This window comes from Anas platyrhynchos, chromosome 9, assembly GCF_047663525.1.
Source record: "Anas platyrhynchos isolate ZD024472 breed Pekin duck chromosome 9, IASCAAS_PekinDuck_T2T, whole genome shotgun sequence".
In the NCBI taxonomy this organism is placed as follows: Eukaryota; Metazoa; Chordata; class Aves; order Anseriformes; family Anatidae; genus Anas; species Anas platyrhynchos.
The window spans coordinates 9,813,901-9,834,817 of NC_092595.1; the positions used below are offsets into that span (position 1 = coordinate 9,813,901).

The 20,917-nt window shown below is 43.8% G+C and overlaps 1 protein-coding gene across 3 annotated transcripts in view; it reads right to left on the reverse strand.

Moving 5' to 3' along the window:
• Positions 1 to 20,917, reverse strand: part of DIS3L2 (DIS3 like 3'-5' exoribonuclease 2) — a 188,083-nt gene that overhangs the window by 123,149 nt on the left and 44,017 nt on the right. For all 3 annotated transcript variants that reach the window (XM_027464181.3, XM_027464182.3, XM_013102318.5), the window contains one exon: positions 3,340 to 3,574. In XM_027464181.3, coding sequence (XP_027319982.3) covers positions 3,340 to 3,574 — 235 coding nt within the window. The remainder of the gene's footprint in view (positions 1 to 3,339; positions 3,575 to 20,917) is intronic.

The window sequence follows — 20,917 nt, forward strand, 5'->3', positions numbered from 1 at the left end:
TCAGCCCACTCAGACCTGGGCCACAATCAACACACGTAAAGCTTCACGCTTCAGAGCTTCTGACAGCAAGGGCCAAGCCAAAATTCTTTACCCCAGTGTGTAATTAGTGATGGTAATTAGAGATGGACAGGGGACAGAGCTCTGAAGAAGAGCAGAGCCACAGTAAGGGATGGGACCCAGGCCAGTGAAGAAAAGATATCAAAACTAGCCCGCACTTCCAGCATGACCCAGAGTGCTCTAATCTGAACGACTCGTCTACTTCTATTCTTCATGGTTCATTCTGATCAGCAGCAGCAGAGTAAGTGAGCCAACAGAGATGTTGTGTAATTCTACTCTGCCGTCAGAAAGGAAGAAAGATGTCTTACAACTGAGAAGCAGCAATCTGCAGAGCTTCTGTGTGTGCACGGAGAGCTGAGCAATCACTAGTAACATGCAGAGCTACTGTGGCTTTGCCATTTCCCACCAGACCTTCCCCCCTCCCTGCCCCAGGCGATTAAAAAGTGCTTTTTATTGTATTAAGGTAGTTCTGGTTATATTTCACCTCTAGAAATCTGTGGGTTTGTTTGGGTTGGATTTTTTTTTTATTTACATATAAGTCCCATAGATAAATGGGACTTTTTATGTATGTATATATACACACATACATAGAAGTACACATGAGAACACAGTGGAATATTTCTTGATTTTATTACACAGTATCTTTGATGGCATCTTTGTTCAGCTTGAAGCCTTCCAACTTCCCTGTGTTAGGGGAAAAGAGGAAAGCCTGCAAGTGTTCGTTTCAAAGTTGCACTGGCCACAAATTATTTCTCCTGCTCCCTTCTTCACATGAGGCCATGCAATGACTGTGTAATAAATCCTACAGTTTAATAAATCCTACAATGCAACATTCTCATAGAAAGTAAATAAAGCACCGGTTTTGGTGTGTCAGCAAGAAATTCCCCCACTGTAGGGTCTCATCTCCCATCCACCTCTGTTTTGCTGCGGCAGCTGTTTCCAGCAGAAGGGATGTAACGTAAAGGCTCTCAGACATTTAGCTTGAAACAAGCACAGCGGGCAGCAGCAGCCAAGCAGCGCTGCCAGGAGAGGCCCACATCATGCAGGGAAGGCCACTTCCACCCGCTGCAAAGCACTCTGCCTCCCGATGCCCGTGTCCTGTTCCAGCGGATGCCCTAGGAAGTGCAGTGGGTATTATCCCCTGAGGCTGAATTCTGCCTCGAAAAAGTGCACGTTTGGTCCTTTCAAAAAGCATTCTGAGCCACACCTGGCTGTCCTGAGGGCAGAATTTGGCAGGATCTCTTCTTTTTTCATGACAGTTATCACTGATGCTAGAGCAACTATTGCTATTTTCCAGGCAAGTCTTAAAAATCTGGATAAGCGATGATATGAGAAATTGTATGAAAGACAGGAAACAAGCCAAAGCAATCATCAGCTGCTCAAAAACACCTTAAGAAAATGCAGCATCATAAAGTTTATATGTATAAAGAAAGGAGGGCATTAAGCAGCAGAGCAAGAAGAAACTGGAGAAAAATCCATGTGAATTGTATAGCCAAAGAAGCTAAAGCAGCTATTAAAAGAGTTGATAGCAAAATACAAACTCAGCAGAAATCTAACTGGCACAATCGCACCAGCCACAAGGCCTGTGCAGGATGAACAAGGAAAGGCCTCGGAAATAAAAGAAAACAGTTGGCTAACACAACTGCAATGGAGAAATAAGTTGGATTTCCACCATGTAGACAGCAAGCTGGTCTAACATTTGCCATACAAGTATTCTCCAAGGACAGAACTAAATGGCAAAAACCACTCAGATGGCACAGATTTTAAGAGATGATTTGAGAGCCTCCAACACAGGTCACTCCAGAGCATCTTGAAGAACTGATACACCAAGAGAAGTAACTCCCATCAAGCCTTCACACCAAAGCACAGTTATACAGATCTGTATTTACTTTAACTGCTGATGTCAAACTAGAGTGTATTCCTCTGACTTTTAATTTGCCATTGCTATGAGAAGCAGAAAATAGAGATGCTACAGACACGTGACTCAGGAGCACATTAGGAGATTTAGAGTTGCCAAGCCAAAGCAGCAGCTTGACAGCGTGCAGCTATAACATGGTGTCCAAGACTTAAAAAAAAAAAAAAAAAAAAAACCATGGGGTTAATTACTAGCTACATAAAACATCTGTGGGCAATACAACTAACTCCTAACATTTCCTTACATTGGAAAGTAATAGAACAAGATGGAAGTTGGTTCATGTACCTTGGCAGTAACTCAAAGACAGTGGAGGTACCAGAAGGAAATAGCATCATGAACTGGTGAGGTGGCGAATCCATTCATGAACTGAAACCAACGTTTTGTCATAAAAGCTACAACACTTCTACACAAGTGCTATTTCCATTTTTATTAACAGATGGGTGTGAAAAATGGAAATCTACCAACAGTATAGGCAGAGGTCTGTACATCCTCAAAAGCAATCCCTCAGGAAAATACGAGGTATTAAACAGAGCAGCTTTACAACCACCGCCACGATTCGTCAGAGACCAACAACTACTTATATCCTAAGTTGCTGCTGTCTTTTCTGGATGACTGGGACATGCATCAGGAATGCACCAGAATATCTGTCCTGGCAAATCTTTTACCAGCAGCTGAAGGCACACGTTAAATGCTCCAATTGTCAGAATCCTTTCAACGCACGGTTCTTCAGGAGAGGAAATCTTAGGAGATTTAGTACCAGAAAGGACATGTGAAGAGCAGCATAGTATAGTCTGGAACAGGGGAGACTATTTTATTTTGCCTTAAGCAACACTTGATGGTTTGGATGGAATTCAGATTCGGAATGAAATAGGTTTGCCTTCAAAACAGATCACATAATTGGCTTTAGGTTTTAGAGCAATTTTCTTTTTAAATGGACCAAATCTTTAAGTTGCTCATAACTCAACTGTTTGAAAACAGCAACAAACCTAACTGCCCCCAAGGAAATATATTCCTATCCCCAAACTGAGACGCATAGATTGGCCAGCCAAGCTGCGATGAAGGAAACTGCTACAGCAGCATTTTGAAGAAAACAGCAACCAGCAGTCCCCAGACAGCCCTGAGAATTGCAGATCTAAAGGTGTGACTCCTGTTTCACAGATTTACTTTGCATCAATCAAAACTACATAAAACCCAGTCCTTAATATCCATTCAGAACTACGAAGGCAGTTTAGCAGAAAGGGATAGAAGCGATAAGGCATTAAGCTTTTATGTTTGTATTTTATATCTTGCAGCAAAGCAAGGCAACAAAGTAATACTTCGATGGTTTGCTCAAATAAAGGTTTAAATCAGCACTCTGATCTACTCACCCTTTTCACCAGTATCCAGGGAAAGTTTCTTAACGTCATCAGCCAACACATCCTGCAAGTGGTCTTGTCCATGCTCTGCCTCATTATCATCAAACTGAGCTTCTATAATGACATCCGGACTTTCAGCATTGTCTTTTGCCGTCTCTCGAGGAACGCAAGTCCCCAGCATATCCTCAGGGACATCTGATTCACGCGTGGCTTCTGTTTCTTTGTCACTACCATCTGGCTTTATTACCTGAAGGAGCAAGGGATTAAAAAAAAGAGGCAAGCTAAATCGCTGGACTGAAGAATGAAAACATTATCTTTCTGTTTTCATCTGCATCCCCAAGGAGCTGACAATGAATTGTGGGTGGCTGGTGGCACACTTCAATTGCCATGTAATTAGCCACAGATATTGCACAATCAAAAGAAGTACCTCGCTAGGATAACGACGGGAACAGCATGGCTTTTGCAGTACCTCAACTGTGACAATAAATGTATCCAAAGCCTATCTAGAGCATAACCAGACCGCTCCTGCCAAGCCTCTAATCAGCTCTCCAGAAGTTGGGAGTAAGCAGAGGGATGGAGGAGGACACCCCACAGCCTAACGAGCTGCCGAGGCCGTTGTTTGCTGCCATACACTGAGCCATCCTGGGGAGTCCCGAACTCCAGGAGTCCCAGTGAATGCCAAGATCATCTCAAAGCACATCTCTGGCCCCAACGCTGTTGGGAATGGACTGAACAAGTTCAGACCAGAGAACGCTGCACCCTGTGATCTGAGGAGGAACCAGACTGGGGCAGCTTGGTAAGGCACCAATGTCTACATTTATTTTAGGCTTCTGTTTGTTAAAGGCATGCAGTTATTGCTGCTACCTACGTAAACCTCCCAAATGAGTTACCGAGAAGTAGAAACTCCGTACATAAACACCAGTTCAGACAAGCACCTCGGACCATTGCTGCAGACTTGTCCCCGTTTTAGTGCAGCAATGGCACACGAGGAGGAGGAACCACACACACAATCACGTCAAATGAAATCACACACAAGCCCTGTCCAAATAAAGCAGAGCCCAGACCTGGATGGCATCCCTCTTCGCACATGACAGACGCGGGAACGGCTCCATCTCAGGCTGTATCGATCACAATGGTTCACACCTTGGATAAACACACTTTTACAAGCATCCTCCATGCAACCAACAGCAAGCTGCAAGCACCCTCGAGGTCCTGGAACCTAGGTCCAGGTTTTGGTTTCTAAAGCAGTGCTTAAGTTTCCTTCAAGCTGCAGTACTTTGGTAGAAGAAGCAGATGGGCATGGGTTAAGGCTATCACCAGCTACCATAACCACAAAGAAGTGGGGTGACCCCATTCCAACGCCCTCCTGGTGACTGAGCTCCTCTCCAGCTGGTGTTCACTGCTCAAAATGCTCCCCTGTGGTTCCCAGCATCACTACCCCAGTACATGACCACTGCAACTCCCACCACCAGAAAGGCAAGCAAAAGGACCTTAAAAGAAAAAAAAAAAAAGAAAAGAAAAAAAAAATCCTTTCCAGTACTGCATTTCAAATGATTGGTGGAGTCATTAGAAATAAGCATAAATAGCTGTGACAGGTCCTCGCTGAAGACAACCATTCCAAAGGAGGAAAAACACAATTCATAAGGCTCCATAATTTATTTTTTTTTAGTAAGTAAAAAGCAAATAGAACAAATCAGACCTGTACAGGCAAGAATTTCACAACTTGAAGCATACAAAGCTACATCAGTGCTTTCAAGCAGTACCCGCTTCTTTGTAATCTCTTCTCAATACGCAACAAAATCAATTTTAACACCGGGTTGAATTCAAGCCTTTAAAAAAGCCCTGAGATGACATTATTCTGAACTCTTGTTACCTTTTGTGACTCTGCTTTCCATCTTTTCCTTTTAATATGTATATAATTTGTTACCATAGCAGATTTTGAGTCAAACATTAAATTGTGAAGAAAAAAAAAAAAAGGGAAAAGTTTGGCAGAAGGTGGGAAAATGGCCGATTATTAAAGCTGGCTACATTCAGTACATAAAATACTGACACACGATGGTCTGGGCAAGAACAGTCTATTAGATTAGAGAGCTGACAAGGCTCCACATGCTAGCGACTCTGCCAGTGTGCCTATCCAAAAAGCAAACTAGTGTCAACAGTAATGCTTGGACCCTCCCATGGTCAGATATGGATGTATTCAGCTCTTAAATTTCAATTGCACCAGATGTGTGCAAGTGTGCAACTGCAGCAGGAGTTCATTTTCTTCAATCCCTTCAGGCTTTGCCTGATTTTTTTTTCTTTTCAAGTCGTTCTTTGGAAGTGTGGGATGTGTTTCTGGTGCTAAATCGCAAATCTTTCTATATCTAATGCAGCTAACAACATCAAATATATTTGAATGATAGGAAGCGCTTCTCCAAAGACGCAGCACTGAAAAGCTTATGCTTGAAGAGTTTATGTTGCATTAAAGAAGGCAGCAAATACTCATTTCTTTTTAAATGCCATGCACTAAAATTAGCATGCTTCCCCCAAGCTAGGATACACCCCGCTGCCACTAGCTAGCGCGATACGCCAGCTGGGACTACCTAAGCCCCCAGTCACACATTTCCTTACAGATTTGCAAATGGATTTTTAAGTAAAGTTTTCCAGAGTCCACAAAATCACGACCTCCACACACAGCAGAGCCGCGAAATGCCCAGATGCTGTCAAGCATGGGTGATAGGATTTGTCTTTTTTCTCAAGGCCAAGACCGATCAGTTAGGCTGACCTCATCCATACCAGAGCAGGGAATTTCACCCAAAAATGCTTACATCACACCAGGAATCTAGGGAAGCTGTACATCACAGGACTGGAAAGCTGCGTAAGGCTTCACGAAATCAGGAGCTCAATGGATACAATTATTCCCGTTAAGATGATCTCCTTGGTGCTGGCCAACATGAGCTCACCACACAGATTCCAAACGCAGGATGCTGCTGTATCAAACAGCAGGGTATTGGATCATCAGATTAACCTTTTCTTACATGCAGCATTTTGGGAAACATAATCTTATGACATTGTACTCTATTTCTTATTGTTCAATTGAAGCTCATCCATGAAATGATGCATACAGACAGAATAAATATATCAGAATTTAATCGGAAAAGCAGAGCAAATCAAATACACAATTATGTAATTTTGTTATAGTCATGTGTGGTGCACAGCACAGCTCTTTGCCAGTGCAGCTCACCAAGGAGGGCATTCCCCATTGCTGCACATGGATGACGTGTGTGACCCTGCTATCGTGCAAACGTCCCCGGGTGCATGGTCAAAGCCCACTGAAGAACCTTAGCTTCCTGACCCGGGAAGTCAAATGTCAGCCCCACGGTTATATTATTTTCATATGCTCCTTAATCAGAAAAATACCTTGTAAGAAGCAGTTTCTTGAAAGTCGATTGCTTATTTGAATGTCTGATCCTCAAGATAGCGGCTGAATAAATTTTCTTCCAACTTTAAACAAACATCCATAGCTGAACAAGCATCAAGTTTCTGCCCCACAGTGATTGGTTTGTAAAGTCACAGCTGACTGAACACAAGATCTTTGAATGAAAATCCCATCTCAACCATAAACGTAATAAAAAACAGCTAGTGGGCAAGTGCATCCTGGCACGAATCTGCACAATCTGGACAGCGGAGCGATTACCTCGCTGCATTCAGCCCAGCCTTGAAGTAGCCATCAAATGAACGATTGTCCTTACTTGGGAGGAATTTGTTCCAACAGAAAACTGAACCGGGAAGCCGTGCATCTGAAAGCACCACGGGTTACCTTCAGAGCTACAGGAGAAACTGCTTTCTCTGCCAGAAGCAATCTTCTCTCCGCCCTGTTAGTTCCAGGCTTTTCACAGACTTTCCACTTAAGCCTCCCATCCACCCTAGGACAAACCCCAGGCCTGTTTATTCTCACATCAGGTATGGTTTTTCTGATGTTAACTGTTGCCATTGAGGAAGCAGCCACTCATACAAGGCTTTCATCTCTCTCAAACTACTGAACTAGACCAGGGCCTTGCAATCTCCTTTGAGCTGTTAACCCCCAGGCTTTTTCCAATAGATGTACCAAACCCTCAAAGTTTATAACCCCGATCCTAATAGATTTGTTTTAATTCCTCACCCAACTGTGATCCTTACAAGCCACACGTGGATCCGCACTGACCAGGAGACGTGTGGGTGACTGCTAGACTAGACACAGCTGGATGTACACACCTTGCATGCCTAAAAGCTTTCCGCATAGGGCCATTGGTTTCAACAGAGGCTCATGCAAAAAGCTCCCCTTTGCTGATAGGGTCTTGCAGGTAAGGAAGTAGGAAAATCTTCACTACAGGTATTTTGGACACAGAATCGAAGACTGAAATTTCTCTCAACGTGCTTGTATTAAAATGAGGGACTATGATATCAAGTTTTAGACATTTCCACCAGAGCACCCCATTGTTGAGATTTTTCAGGTAAAACTTGTCCACCAAGCTCTGGGACATCACTGTTACTTCAAGCAGAGAACACCTTAAATTGTTCTTTAAACATCTAATTGTGCCCGGTTTTCTAAAATCGCTGTCCTCTTCCACAGCCGAACTGTTTCAAAAACTCAAAGACAGCATTTGCTTTCACTTAAAAAAGCAACAACAAATAGATACATGACTCATTTGTAAAGTGTTTAACTGTGTTTAGATTTGACAGCGAAGGAGGACGCTTATGGCATTTATCATATTAGCTCAAGTAGGTCATTTAAAAGCCCTGGGAGGCAGCTTTCCGCCACTCCAGAATTCACCAAAGTCCCCCAAAGGCCTTGCCGCGAACGTGCAGTAGGAAACCCACAAGTACACAAAACATCCCACTGGGATTTCGGTTTCTGGTGGGATTCCACAGAGGCCTGCAGTAGGCCAAGCCTTCAAAACAATCGGAAACTAAATATTAAGTCACTGGTAATAAAACTCACGGATGACAAAGACTTGAGGAGCAGTCAAGTCCAATTGGTGAACGAGGCTGATCTGAATCCAGGACGCTTGAGAATAGCCAAAAGTAAACTCAAATATCTAAGAATATGCAACACATGCCTGCGAATGGGTCTGCCTTGGAAATCACTGACTGAAGGGAATGTGAAAGGCTTCTAATGAACAAAAATCTCAGCAGGAGGATCCCCTTTGTTATAAAGAGTGCTATTATACACAGTAAAAGTAATCTTGGGTTTGTAATGCTGCACCAGTGGGAGACACTAGGCTTGTGCAGTGCATATTTTCATAAAGAGATTGTAGAAAAGTCAGAAGCGATATAGTACAGCTTTCTACGCTAAGTCAGTCAAAACCTGGCAAAACGCCTCATGAGTAATCAAACCCCAAATGTGCAACTTATCCAGAAGATTTCCGATGTGACGAGTCATTTGTGGTAACTACCTCCAGTGGGGCAAATGGTCCAAAGGGGCTCCTCAAGGTGCTGCAGATACACGAGCAAGCAGGAGCTGAGGACAGACTCATGGTAAGTAGGAAACACCTTGAGCAGGGAGGATGAAACACGGGGACAGCTACAAGGAAAATAAGGTCTTCAGCCCCAACCTGTCTCCTGAGGTCTGCAAATCAAGGCAAGATGCCTTTCTTCCAAAAATAAAGACTGGTTAAACACAAGTTCTGCTTTAGCTGTAGACAAGTTATGAGCAATGCTGGGTAGGGAGGCAAAGTTGAGGTCAGAGCCTTTGGTCTTCTCTGGTGCTGAGCCTTGGTTAAGCAATAAGTTTGAGAAATAGAAACAGGTTGAAAGGGGTTATTTCGAAAGGGAGACAGCTGAAAACAGGCGCTTTGGACCAAATTGCAATCTCACACTTAAAAAGACCGTTGCCACCACAACACTAATACAAACTCCTCATTTCATACCAATTCTGCGAACACCTGCATCTGTTCGCCTCCCAGCTTTTGCCATATTAAACAGGCTTCACTTAAACCTGGTTCCCTAATGTTCACTCACAAGGGAGTAGGAATGGAGCCTGGCTAGCATGAGGATGCTGTCACAGCTCATACGTACATGCTAGAGCCAAGATACCATAAATATTAACAAGGAAGACCTTTGCTTTTCTGAAAAGGGCAACCCAACAAAGGCTGGCTCACTCTAGCTCCTTCTTGGCTAAAGAAAGGATGGGACTTCCAATAAGAGAAAAACCACCTGTCCCAGCCACCTCTCCTGCTCTTTGTAATCTCACACACATCAAACAGCTCTGGCAAAGACAACTCAGTAGGAGCAATCATGGCATTACTTTTAAAATAGCGATAATGCTAGTGTTCAGGTTGCTTTTTTGTGTGTTTTTGTTGTGTGTGTGTTTTTTTTTTTTTAAAAACAATCTTAAATTCTAAGCGACTGGAAACACTTGCTAACAGCCAGCAGGATAGCTATTTTATATTATACAGCACGTTATAGTTTACATTCCAGACACATCACATTGGACGCAATAATCGTACAAACATCCAAACCAAAACCTCTCCTCCTGCCTAGCAGAAGGCTACTTGCTGCCCAGCAGGCTCCGTTGTTACCAGGTGTCCCCCAGAAGCCATCCAGCTTGTGGATTCAAAGGGGCAAACTATCCGAGTACGCAGAGGCTTTTTAGAAGCAGCCGACACCAGCTGTGGAGGGGAGACAGCACGATTAATTACCGAGCGTTTTCAGAGCTCTTCTCTGACTTGTTCCCACTGCAGGAGGTGGGAGAGAAACAAATGCAATACAGCACATGCATTTTCAAAACAAAATGCAGAGACGGCTCTGCAATACGCTCATCTCCTCCCATCCTCCCCAGCACCCTGCATCCTCTCCTCTCAGACTAACCCTCAGCAAAGCCAGTGCTTGCTGCAGAGTTAATTGAGGAAATCAGAGGGTGTGCAGGGTTAGTCCAGCCCCAGCAGACAGCCCCTCTGTAGAGTTTAAGCGTTGCTCGTTCATCCTGAGCACGGCAGGGACTGCAGCAAGTGCTGAAGGGCTCACACAGCACGGGGGATTTGAGCCTACGCACCGTGGGAGGTGGCAGGCCACCAGTGCTACAAGGCACCTCCACATCGCCTCCAGCACCCCAGGAAGCTTGTCAGCCCTGCCTGAAACAAGCACTGAATCTGGTCAGAGGAAGCGACTGATAACCTAAGGAGCAGAATTAACTGCAAAGAACATTATCTCCAAATGGCCACCTTTCCTCACTGCTTATCCTGTTTCCATTAGTAACCCTTATTCCTGAGCTGGTCTCCCGTCTTGTCTCTGTGCTTCAGTCTGTACTTAGACATCACAGGTTAGTATGTCCTCCCTGAGTCCTTCTCCTACCCCCTCACACAAATAACTAGTGCCAAGTGGAAAAGCATCAACAGGGAAAATTCTCAAGCCTGACCTTTCTGAATCCCCGAGCCAAAACAAGAGCTGCCTCCTCACCAGGCCTCCCCACTCCCCGCCTGGTCCCTGACCTATCATTTGCCTCAGAGCTCCACACTCACACTGCCCTGGCCCTTGTCCCACACCTCTGCTCTGCTTCCACACGTGTTCAGCAACACTTCATGATCACCAAGCAGGAGACACTTGTCTCTCCTGAAGCTACTCCTGCCCTTCAGCCCCTTCCTGTGGCATCTCTGGCCTCCCCTGGCCCACCTTACCCAGCTCTGGCTCTTGTGTCCCCGCCAGTGGGATACAGAGTCCGACGATCAGAACACGTTCCCCAAGTTCACTTCATCTGGTTGTCCTATAACACAAAATTAGACAGCCCTGTCTGTATGCCTTTTGTATCCTCTAACACTTGCTTAAAAAGGCAGGAAAGTCAGAACAGTCTCTCCCTGCACAGCACAGGCACCCCATGCTGCCACAGCACTGGCGCCTTGGATCACAGCACTTCAAAACTCCAAAAAAAAACCCTAATCTCTGGACTTCAGAGGAAATATCCGAGCTCATATCAGGCCCCTCACCCCCAAACTGCTTTAAAAACAAAGCTGCTAAAGATCCTGGGGACCCCATGATACATCTTGTGCAACCTTCCCCAAGGATTACTTGGGAATACCCGTGACGGAGACCTCCGGGCATGAGGGGATTCACACGTCACAGCTGCTGTGTGATATTTAGACCTCTTGAGGTGAGAGTGTTAAGAAGAGAGACGACGTGGGGAAGCAAAGCGTCCCTGTGCCTGCTCGCAGGGAACACTACGATCCCCTCGGTAGACAAGCCAACCTGTGAAGGATTCCCAACAGCATTACAAAGAGCTGTGTATTATTATAGCCGGATCAACAAACTTGTTCCACACTTTCCACTCCAGCTACCGCCCCCAGGATTTGATTTGGTGCTAGGCTTAAAGCTAAGCCTCTATTTTCAGAACACCTATGGCTATTACTCTGACCTTCCCACACACATTCCCCAAAACACAGGAGTCCCTGGAGCAGCAGAGATACAGCAGACACCTCATATCCCAGCCGCAGGCTCCCAACCCACACACCGCTCTCCTGGACAGCTGTGTGTTGTCACATTTTAAACAGGGATGAATATTTAGCAATATCCCATCATCTCATCTGTATGTCAAGCCTCCCTGGTGAGAAAAGTTTGACCCCGGGGAGGTGCAGAAGATCTGGTTCAGCATCCAACCTTTAGCACACGCAGGACTCAACCTTCTCCTACACGCTCATCCCACAGTCAGGCTCACAAAATCCAACCAGGCACTCACAGTTCCTCCATCTCCTACAAACAAACTCTTTTCATAAAAGAGGCCCTTCACGCTGGCAGCCTCCCTGCTGGACCCCAGCGAAATGTTCCTTGTACCTTGGGTCTTTGTATTGCCTGCTCCTCGCAAGACCTCCCACTTTGGTGCATCTCATGAGCTGTGTGTTGCACTCCAGGCCACAGCGAACTGGAAACGAGAGTGTAATGCACAGGGCCCAGCTATGAGGTTGCCAGAACATATTGGTTTGAAACATCACAGAAAATATTCGGCTCCATATTTTCAACAGTAGCCAGGAAGAAAATGCATGGAACAATTTTGAGAACTGTTTTTCAAAAGTCATTTAAATCAAATTATGCCCCATCCACACTGGCAGCAAAACCCTCTCTGCTAACTGGAACTGGTTTTCTTTTCTTTGTGTGTGTGTTCTTTTCTTTTTGGTTTAACTTCTTTTTTAAAAACTGTCTCCCAGCCATCTTTTTCTGGTAATGTGGACAGGCACTGCAACACTACAGGAACGGGTGCCAGGACAAAACCTATGATGCACAGTCCCTCGAATAAATCACTCAAGAGGGGTGGATTAGAGAAAGAGAGCAACGTAAGGTTACATCTTCAACGATACGATTCTCTGAAATCACTGCATTTTCAGCAAACTGTTGCAGAAAGACATCCAGCTTGCAGCTGATGTAAAGAAGTAGACAGGCTTTTGGATCATTTGCAGCTTCAAAACAACAATACCCTGAATCAATATATTTTAAAAGATGTAATTATTACATAGTGCTCGCATGTAATCAGAAAAGAATCTACTTGTGCCGAGTGTATCATTTGAGAGCTTCCATGCCAAGCAAATCCACACCACTGGCTCACACAAACCCAAAGTATTATCCACTGCTGCCTTTTTTCTTTTTTTTAAGTATGTATGAAAAACATATTTCCTGGAAACAATGATACCCTTTGAAGGCACATTCAACATTTCTGACCGAACAAGCCTGCACCCGCACGTGCCCGTAAGAGGAAAGTAGGTTGACAATGCAAACTAATCGAAACGTACCGCAAGGGCTATCCAAGATATTTGCATATCTATACCTCCCAAGGCTATATAGGTTTGAAACTTCTCTCCAAATTCTGTAAAAATGATTTCTTACGCGTCTAAGAAAACCTCTTACTGGTGATCAGCACTTTAACTTATCAAGGCAGGAAACAAATCAACCGAGAGTTAACACGTCAGAGCTTGTGCCTTAAGCCCCTCACTTTCTTGTTTCACTCCTTTTGATTGGGTTCCGAGTGCCAGTTCCCAGGGGTCTCAGCCCTGCACATGTTTTGACACACTTTCAAAGCCCAGAATGGTACACCTGGGACAAAGCACACACTGTTCAGGAAGCACGCCGGGGCCAAGAAAAGCAATAGAAATTTCCACAGCTAACTCGCATTACTGTTTGCCAATAAGCCTCTTATTATGAAAACCCATAATTGGAAACTGTCATATTACAGAACAATTTATGGAAGTTTTCAGAGTATATATGTCCCAGTGGGAGCTTCCTTTGATGTGTTCCATCGGCCCAGGTCTGCTTATTTATTCATGCAGTGGAAGAAGAGCATCAGGAACCTAAACAAGTCATCACTGAAGCGTCACCGAGACTCCCACTCTAGGAGTGCTTCAAATAGTTCTTCGCTTCTTCGTCTTCTCAGTCATTCATCTTTATGGCTGCATTCAGTCAACAGCTTGGCTGCCCCATCTTTGTTTCATTTCATTTTCTGCAGAAACATTCCTGCATATACATTGTCATCAGCCGCTCCTCTGAGGACAAGGAAGGCAAAACACAGCTGCTTGGGGCTGCCTGCATCCTGCCATGCTTGCCTCAATCCCATCAGACAAGCTTGGCAAAATTAAATCCTACTCCCACAGCCTCTACCCTGTCTCACCAAGGAAACTGGCACCTACATTGATTCCTAAATCAGATTTCAATCACATCAAAACAGGGCTCCAACCAAGAACAACAGTCTCATCTGGAGTCAGTATGATACTATTAAACTGCACGCATGCAGCCAGTACTTCCTATGAAGATACCCACTCTTTGGTGTGAAGGTAAAAGCATTTCATAACAGGTGCTGGAGGGGCATCCCAAGAAACTTAGAGACTTTTAGTTTAAAAAAAAAAAAAAAAAAAGATTTAAAGTCTACTTTAACTTTGTTTTCTATACAGAAGTCAGCAGGTACCATCTATCAGAGTGGCTTCTCACTGAGCAGCTCCAGCCTCTAGGGAATGGGTTGAGACATCAACCAACCCCCAGGTCAGTTGTTTCTGCGTGCTGCACTGGTGTGCATGACTAGAAATGGCAGCAAGATCACTGTGGATCCAGTACGCTTCCCATCACCCTCAGACAGGCACTGAACAGGCTCAGAGGCAGCTGTTGCAGAACAGGAATAGTCCTGGCTGAAGAGGAGAACCACCTGCAGAGGAAATGAGTTGAAAGAGGTAATTCCTGTGGGCATGGTAAGAAGGGAGGGGAGAAATTCAGATGATTAAATGAGGATAAAAAGATAACAGCCTCCTCTAATGTTGAGAGCTTTCTGTGTCCAGTAGACAAGCTGTGAGCCAAACACACTCTTTCACACCTGATACCAGCAAATTGTGACTCTGGACAGCATCTCACTGCGACACAAAGCACCAAGCGCCTGCGGACAAGAGGAGGATGATGACAGCAGCACAGATTCCTGCAAATACACAGGGTTGCTTTTCAGACTGTGACCTAAACCTACTACAAATCTATTTCTTTGGGCTTCCTGACTTAGAGACCATTTCACCAAGCACACAGATGACAGAGTTTTTCAATGCCTAGTTCAAAAGTGCAGACAGGACTGACTGCGCTCACATTAAATCATTACTGCAGCCAGGAAAGCCCTGACCTCTGTATCTATCTTACACTTACAACAGGTTCCTTACTGAAGTGCACAAGGAAAGCAATCCTGCTCTCAATTACCCATGTCTTTTGGGTAAGTCATTCAAACCATTTTGCCCATTTCGCACGTCTTGCCGCTGTGCTGGGCAGATCTGCGTATTCTGTCCCAAAGACATTAGAGCTGAATTTCACACTGCTAGTAAGGCAGAGTCCAAGTGCGAAAAGAAGGTTGAAAATAGCAAAGCAGCTGCACGGATACGTGGGAAAGCCACAAATATAAATACTCGATCAGTTTTCATAAATTAAATATCCTGGGTTGTTCTGCTTCATGGGCAAAGCAAGAGCAAGTCAGAGAAAAGCATTTAAGCCAGCTGGGTAGGGCAGGTGTCACAAGATAAAACAAGAAGGGTATTTCTCCACTCAGAAAATGGGGATGAAATTTGGTTTACATGCAAGCACGAGGATTAACATTTCCAAATACTTCACCTAGGTTCAAAGCATTATGTTATGCTTTGAGCTTATCAGAAACACTAACACACCAGTTGGCTTTCTGTTAACTGAGGGAGGCTTCCAGGGACTAAGGCTTAACCCCACAGAAGGCATCCAGGTGTTCACAGCTACAGAGCAGACTTTCATAGCAAGTACTCACATGACTGAAGGACACTGTCAGTTTATTTACAGCTGCTAGTAGAGATTAGTAAGCCAGAATGGAAAGAAACATCCCACAGTTCCAAAAAAAGAAGCACCTCTTGTATTTGGGAGAATGCAGATCCTTACTTCCAAGCACAAAGCGAACAGGCTCATGCTCTGAGGCTTAACGCTCAGAGCAATTATTGAATTTCTATTTAAAGCTGACCTGAGACATCATTCTATCGTATCACATTTGGGAGTATCATTAGAATAGCAAAACAGAAGCAAAATTATGAATGACTACAGTTATAACCACAGCACAGCTACCTGTTCATAAGTGTCCAGCATTTACTAAAAAGAATTTTTCACAATTTGTTTATCCACACCTATCCAAAATTAATTCATACCTTGGTCACAATATTTAAAACTGAAATTTCAACTAGTTTAGAACCAAATCCGATTCTGAAATTTCTTACAATGTGAGAATGCCTGTACAAGAGAACTGAAGTTGCAACACCTTCACCAAACGTACAGCAACAAAACCAGTTCACCAAGGTGCTCTCCAGATATTCAGTTCTGCTGTGGCTTTTCCTTATTACGTAGCTTCACCCATACACACACAAGAGCAGAAGTACCAAAGAACTAACCTCTCGAAGAAGGAAGACAAAAGCCTGGCACAACAGGAGACGAGAAACAAGGAGTGGCACAACAGCACAGTAACTGGTATGTCTCCAGGGAACAGGTACACTTTTCCTTTTGGAAGGAAAGGAACTGTCCATTAAAAGCATGGGTTTCTCACTATTCCTTGGCAAAATGCATCCTTCCCAGGGGTATTTGTTTTCTAGCTGTGCTCAGTTGCCCCAGGCAGAACCAGGGACACAACGTACTCGGTTCTGTACCAAAACACATCCAACATTGCCGCATAAAACTTTTAGGAAGTTTTTATTAAAGATAAAACACATGAACAGGAGGGAATAGATGAGAACAATAAGGCTAGGCGCAGACTGCCTTGGAAACGAGCCCACCTTAACAGGAGCTGAAGCAAACACACTTCAGTTTGCGCTTGCAACCGGGTGCCCAAGGTACAGCAAAGACACTTCTCGATTCAGATGGGTGATGCTCAGCATTTTTGTTCAGATGGGTGATGCTCAGCATTTTGCTGAGGACCTGTCTTGCTGCAGTGTTTTCTCTCCGTCTAGTGCCAACAATCAGTATCACCAGGTTTCCTCTTGAAATGGAGACAGGGAAACGACTGCTGGCATTTGCGTCATATGGATCTGCTCAAATTACGGAGTGATGAATCTTATTAAAAAGCAAGCACTTCAAGCTAAATGCCCACAGCCAGTTTGCTTGCATTTACCTTTAGCAATATGGTATGCTTCATTAAATTTCGAAACAGTGTTTATTAGAAGAGTAAAATGCATCAGCATCCTCCACTAGGCTCCTCCGCTAATTTTCATGACATCAGCATCCAGGTTTATTTAACCCAGTGAAAATATACATTTGATTGAACGTGGTCTCTGAGCAACTCCCACAGCACTGAAAAGTTTGGTAAATAGGAAAAGCCTATTTCTGCTTCTTTCCTTCAGAACAAGATTTACCATGACCAAGATATATCCCATCCCACCTTCACGACTAGCAATTCATAAAGCTTTTCTTTACAGCGAGCATGAAGAAGCCACCACAGAGTTCACTTTTTTAATGCCAGGCACCTTCTGGTGTGATTTTCCTGCGTGGCAATGGATGATGTTCTAGCAAACTCTTCCACAGAATGAACCAGAAGTTAAGCCCATTTGTTATAATTCAAATTAAAACTGAATGAAGTGCAAGGGACAAATGCTGAAGGATTTCTCTTCTACTTCTCTACAAATGACCTCTAACATGAGATTTCTGTGCATGTTTCTTTTCTGTAACCTCAACTTACAGAGAAGTCCAGGTTTTCTTTCTCTCCCAAAATTCATTAAAAAGCCTTATTCAAGCTGAGATCTTGTATACAAGTTCTCTGCCAAGAACAAATTTTTACAACTGAGTTTTAAGCTCCTTTTAAAAAAAATCCAGAAATTTATAATGGAAATAGTGACAGTGCCCATGATCACAAGTACAGAAACATTATTGTGGTAGGTAGCTCCTACCCCATCCAAAAGGAAAAGTTGGTCTCTCAATCAAATTCCACTTCTGTTACAATGGCCAGTTATGAGATCAGGAAAAAAAAAAACAGGTACAAACAAAAAAAGCCTGCAGATTTAAACATTGCTGATGGCAGCACAAAGCCATTACACCTTGGTCATTAAAGTCTGCTTGTGCATGTGTTTTTTTTTTTATTATTATTACTTTTAAGAGCATCCTGAATTACTTTATAACTCATTCCTCCTGGGCAAACTCTTCTCCTAGTGTTCATCACAGGCTAACTTGGCAAATCTTTGAATTATGCTTCCAAATTCCAATACCTTAGCCATTCCCAGAAATGATTAATACACTGATCTATATTCAGCTGTGTCTGTTTTACCTTTTGGCTCAGTCTGACGAAGCCCACCACCACGCAGATACAGCTCATACGGTCACACCAGCTCCTTCTTGCTGACAGCCTACACCTCTGTACTGCAACTTGCCATGAAATTCCCCCTCGAGATAAACTTTGCTTTCCAGTAAGAAATGCATGGCTGCATCCTGTAACAAAGCAAATCTCACAGGCTGTATAAAAGTGGTGATGAGCTGTGTGGCTACAGTCGCTGGAAGAGATTTACCTCAAACAACGGAGCAGTGCCCACCTGTAGCAATGCACTCCTCTTAATATTCTGAACACCCCTCCGCCTCTCTTAACGCATACACAGGAAACACTGCAACAAAATGCAAAGGGAAGTAGAAATACAATAAAAAATATGCACTTAGTTGTGTTAAGAGCTACAAAGCCAAGCTGCTAACAGGCCATGTGGGAAAAGTGCCACAGCCTGAGCTCTGCAATGTCAAGTGTTAACCCCATTTGACACTCCTGCAAAATTAATCGGCGAATGACAAAATTCAGAAGCATGGCTCAAAGACATGTGACTGTGAACCAGCCTTGACACCTGCTTATGTCATTAATGAAATATTTAATATATTAAGAACACTCGGTCTTCAAAAGCACTGACCGCTGTTGAAATGCGTTAGTCATCCAACAAGAGCTTGCACTTCAACGCTGGAAATCACAGAACAAGGACACCAGATCAGACCTTTGCAAGGTAGCCAGCTCAAACAGGACATCTGGGCCGTGCTACCTGCAAACATTCATTATGAAAGATTACAGCCTGCCAGGCCTTTTTACCAGAAAGGAAGGAAATATTTCTCCCTTCTACTACATTGCATGGAATTGCTTTGAGTCAGAGAGGCAACTACATTGGTCTTTCAACACAGTAGTTAAACAAGCTGGGTAAATTCAAAGCTGCTGAACTCAAAGCATCCTTCACTGGATTGATTTTCTTCTCTGGGTAAAAGTCACTATGGGATAACACTTAACAACTTTCAGAAGAAATTACTTCAAGAATATCCACACAGGCAAACTGTATTATAGAAAATGTGTTACTGATCTAATATTTAAGCAACTTTAAAAAAAAAAGAAAAAAATCAAAGATCTGCACCCAGCAAAAAGTCAGGGCTTTCCACAGAACTAGGGAGAAACTAAATTTGTGTTCATTACTATTATCTATATCATTTAAATAGGCTGTTTCCATATAAACTTCCATTGTACAACTTAAGAGGTCTCAAGGAATATTTTCTTGAAACTCTACAAATGATAGGACTAAATCCCAACTTCATTGCAGGAAAGTTTGGATAACAGCCTCTAGAAACAGCACCAGAAGTCTGCAACTCACCAAGTGAGTTTATGTTTATGTTGTAAAAAAAGAAAAAAAAAGTTAGCCCTTTTATATATACTCACTCCTAAGATACCAGGATTTTCTTCACAGCTTAAGTTAGGAATGAGAGCCCTTTGTTATGATTAGTTTTATCACACTGAATCCAAACGCTCTGGGTTATTAATCAAATCTTCTGACAGGTCTCCAATAATGAAACATGACTTGTAGCTAACAATGATTCAACATTCATCTTGAGCTGATAACACAGGAAAGGAAGAAGGACAAAGTTCTCAGATCCTACCCAGGCAGCTCACAGCTTTAGGAAACCCCTTCCATTTGCTTTCTCACCAGTAAAACCAGTGTATTTGCTGGCTCTGACAAGGCAAATTTTCCACTTGCCTGCTCCCATACTATCACTATCAGATAGGCATCCCAAAGACTGTTAGTGCCCTAAGCATCTACGTTGTCTGGAAAGCAAGGGACATGTGAAAAGCCATACCCTCGTAAGTGAAACATGAAGTCCTCCACTTTTTTTTTTTTTTTTAATTAAATGCCTCCATAAATATTCCAGCATGTTTTGAAAGTTGGACGTGATGATCTTGAAAGTCTCTTCCAACCTAAATAATTGTATATAATTCTATGATTCTATGCAGTGGCTATTCACCCTTCGAGCTAATGTGTTATTTTACCAACCACAGCTTTATCTGAGGAAAACACTTCACACAGCAGTTTGTTCTTGGGCTGCTGGGGATCCGAATCCAAGTCCCTCTTCTGCATTTGTCACCCAAAGTCACCATTTCTACCTCCACAGCTGGGCTTTGCTGGGCCCAGGCACTGCGGGGACAGACTGTGCATAGGGAGAAGGGAAACAACAAAGGTGGTTTTGGGGCAGAGAGGGGCACTGATAAGTGTTGAAGCACGCACACACTCTCCTGTTCTATTCTACCCCCAGACTGCTAAATAAAGTATCTTTATGACCCCTAGCCCCCCAAATTGTACAGCACCAGGGGATGGCAAATGACACCAGGAGGTTGCACACTATGCACTAGGAGCAGCTGCGATTCTTGCTTAAGAATTGCAACAAGCTGGGGGATGCTTGCTCCGTGCCCTGTGACACCCTCCTGCACACACACACCTTTCGGTGGCATCCACGGCTCCGTGGGCACACTGCTGGGGCAGCACGCCTCGAACCCCCACTCCCTGCCCTGTCATTTTTAGATGTTAATGGTTTTGCTGCCTGTTTGCAGATGATTAAATGACTTCTGCAGTCCACGATCCAAAACAAATTAAAAGGGATACAAGTCCAAAAACATCCGGTGATAAGCGTGTGCTCACAGTGAAACAATTGCCCGGAAGGATTTGTCTTGTTGAACATACAAAAGGTTATCGATAACCTACCGGTTCACACCACTTCTTCCAGCTCCGTGGAAGGACTTTTCCCCACTCCACACCAACGCACCTGTGCAGCTTGCCACAAGCAAATACAGCCAGTCACCTCGCCCAGAGGCATCCTTCCTTTCAGGAGCACAGTCATACCAAGTGAGAAAGGC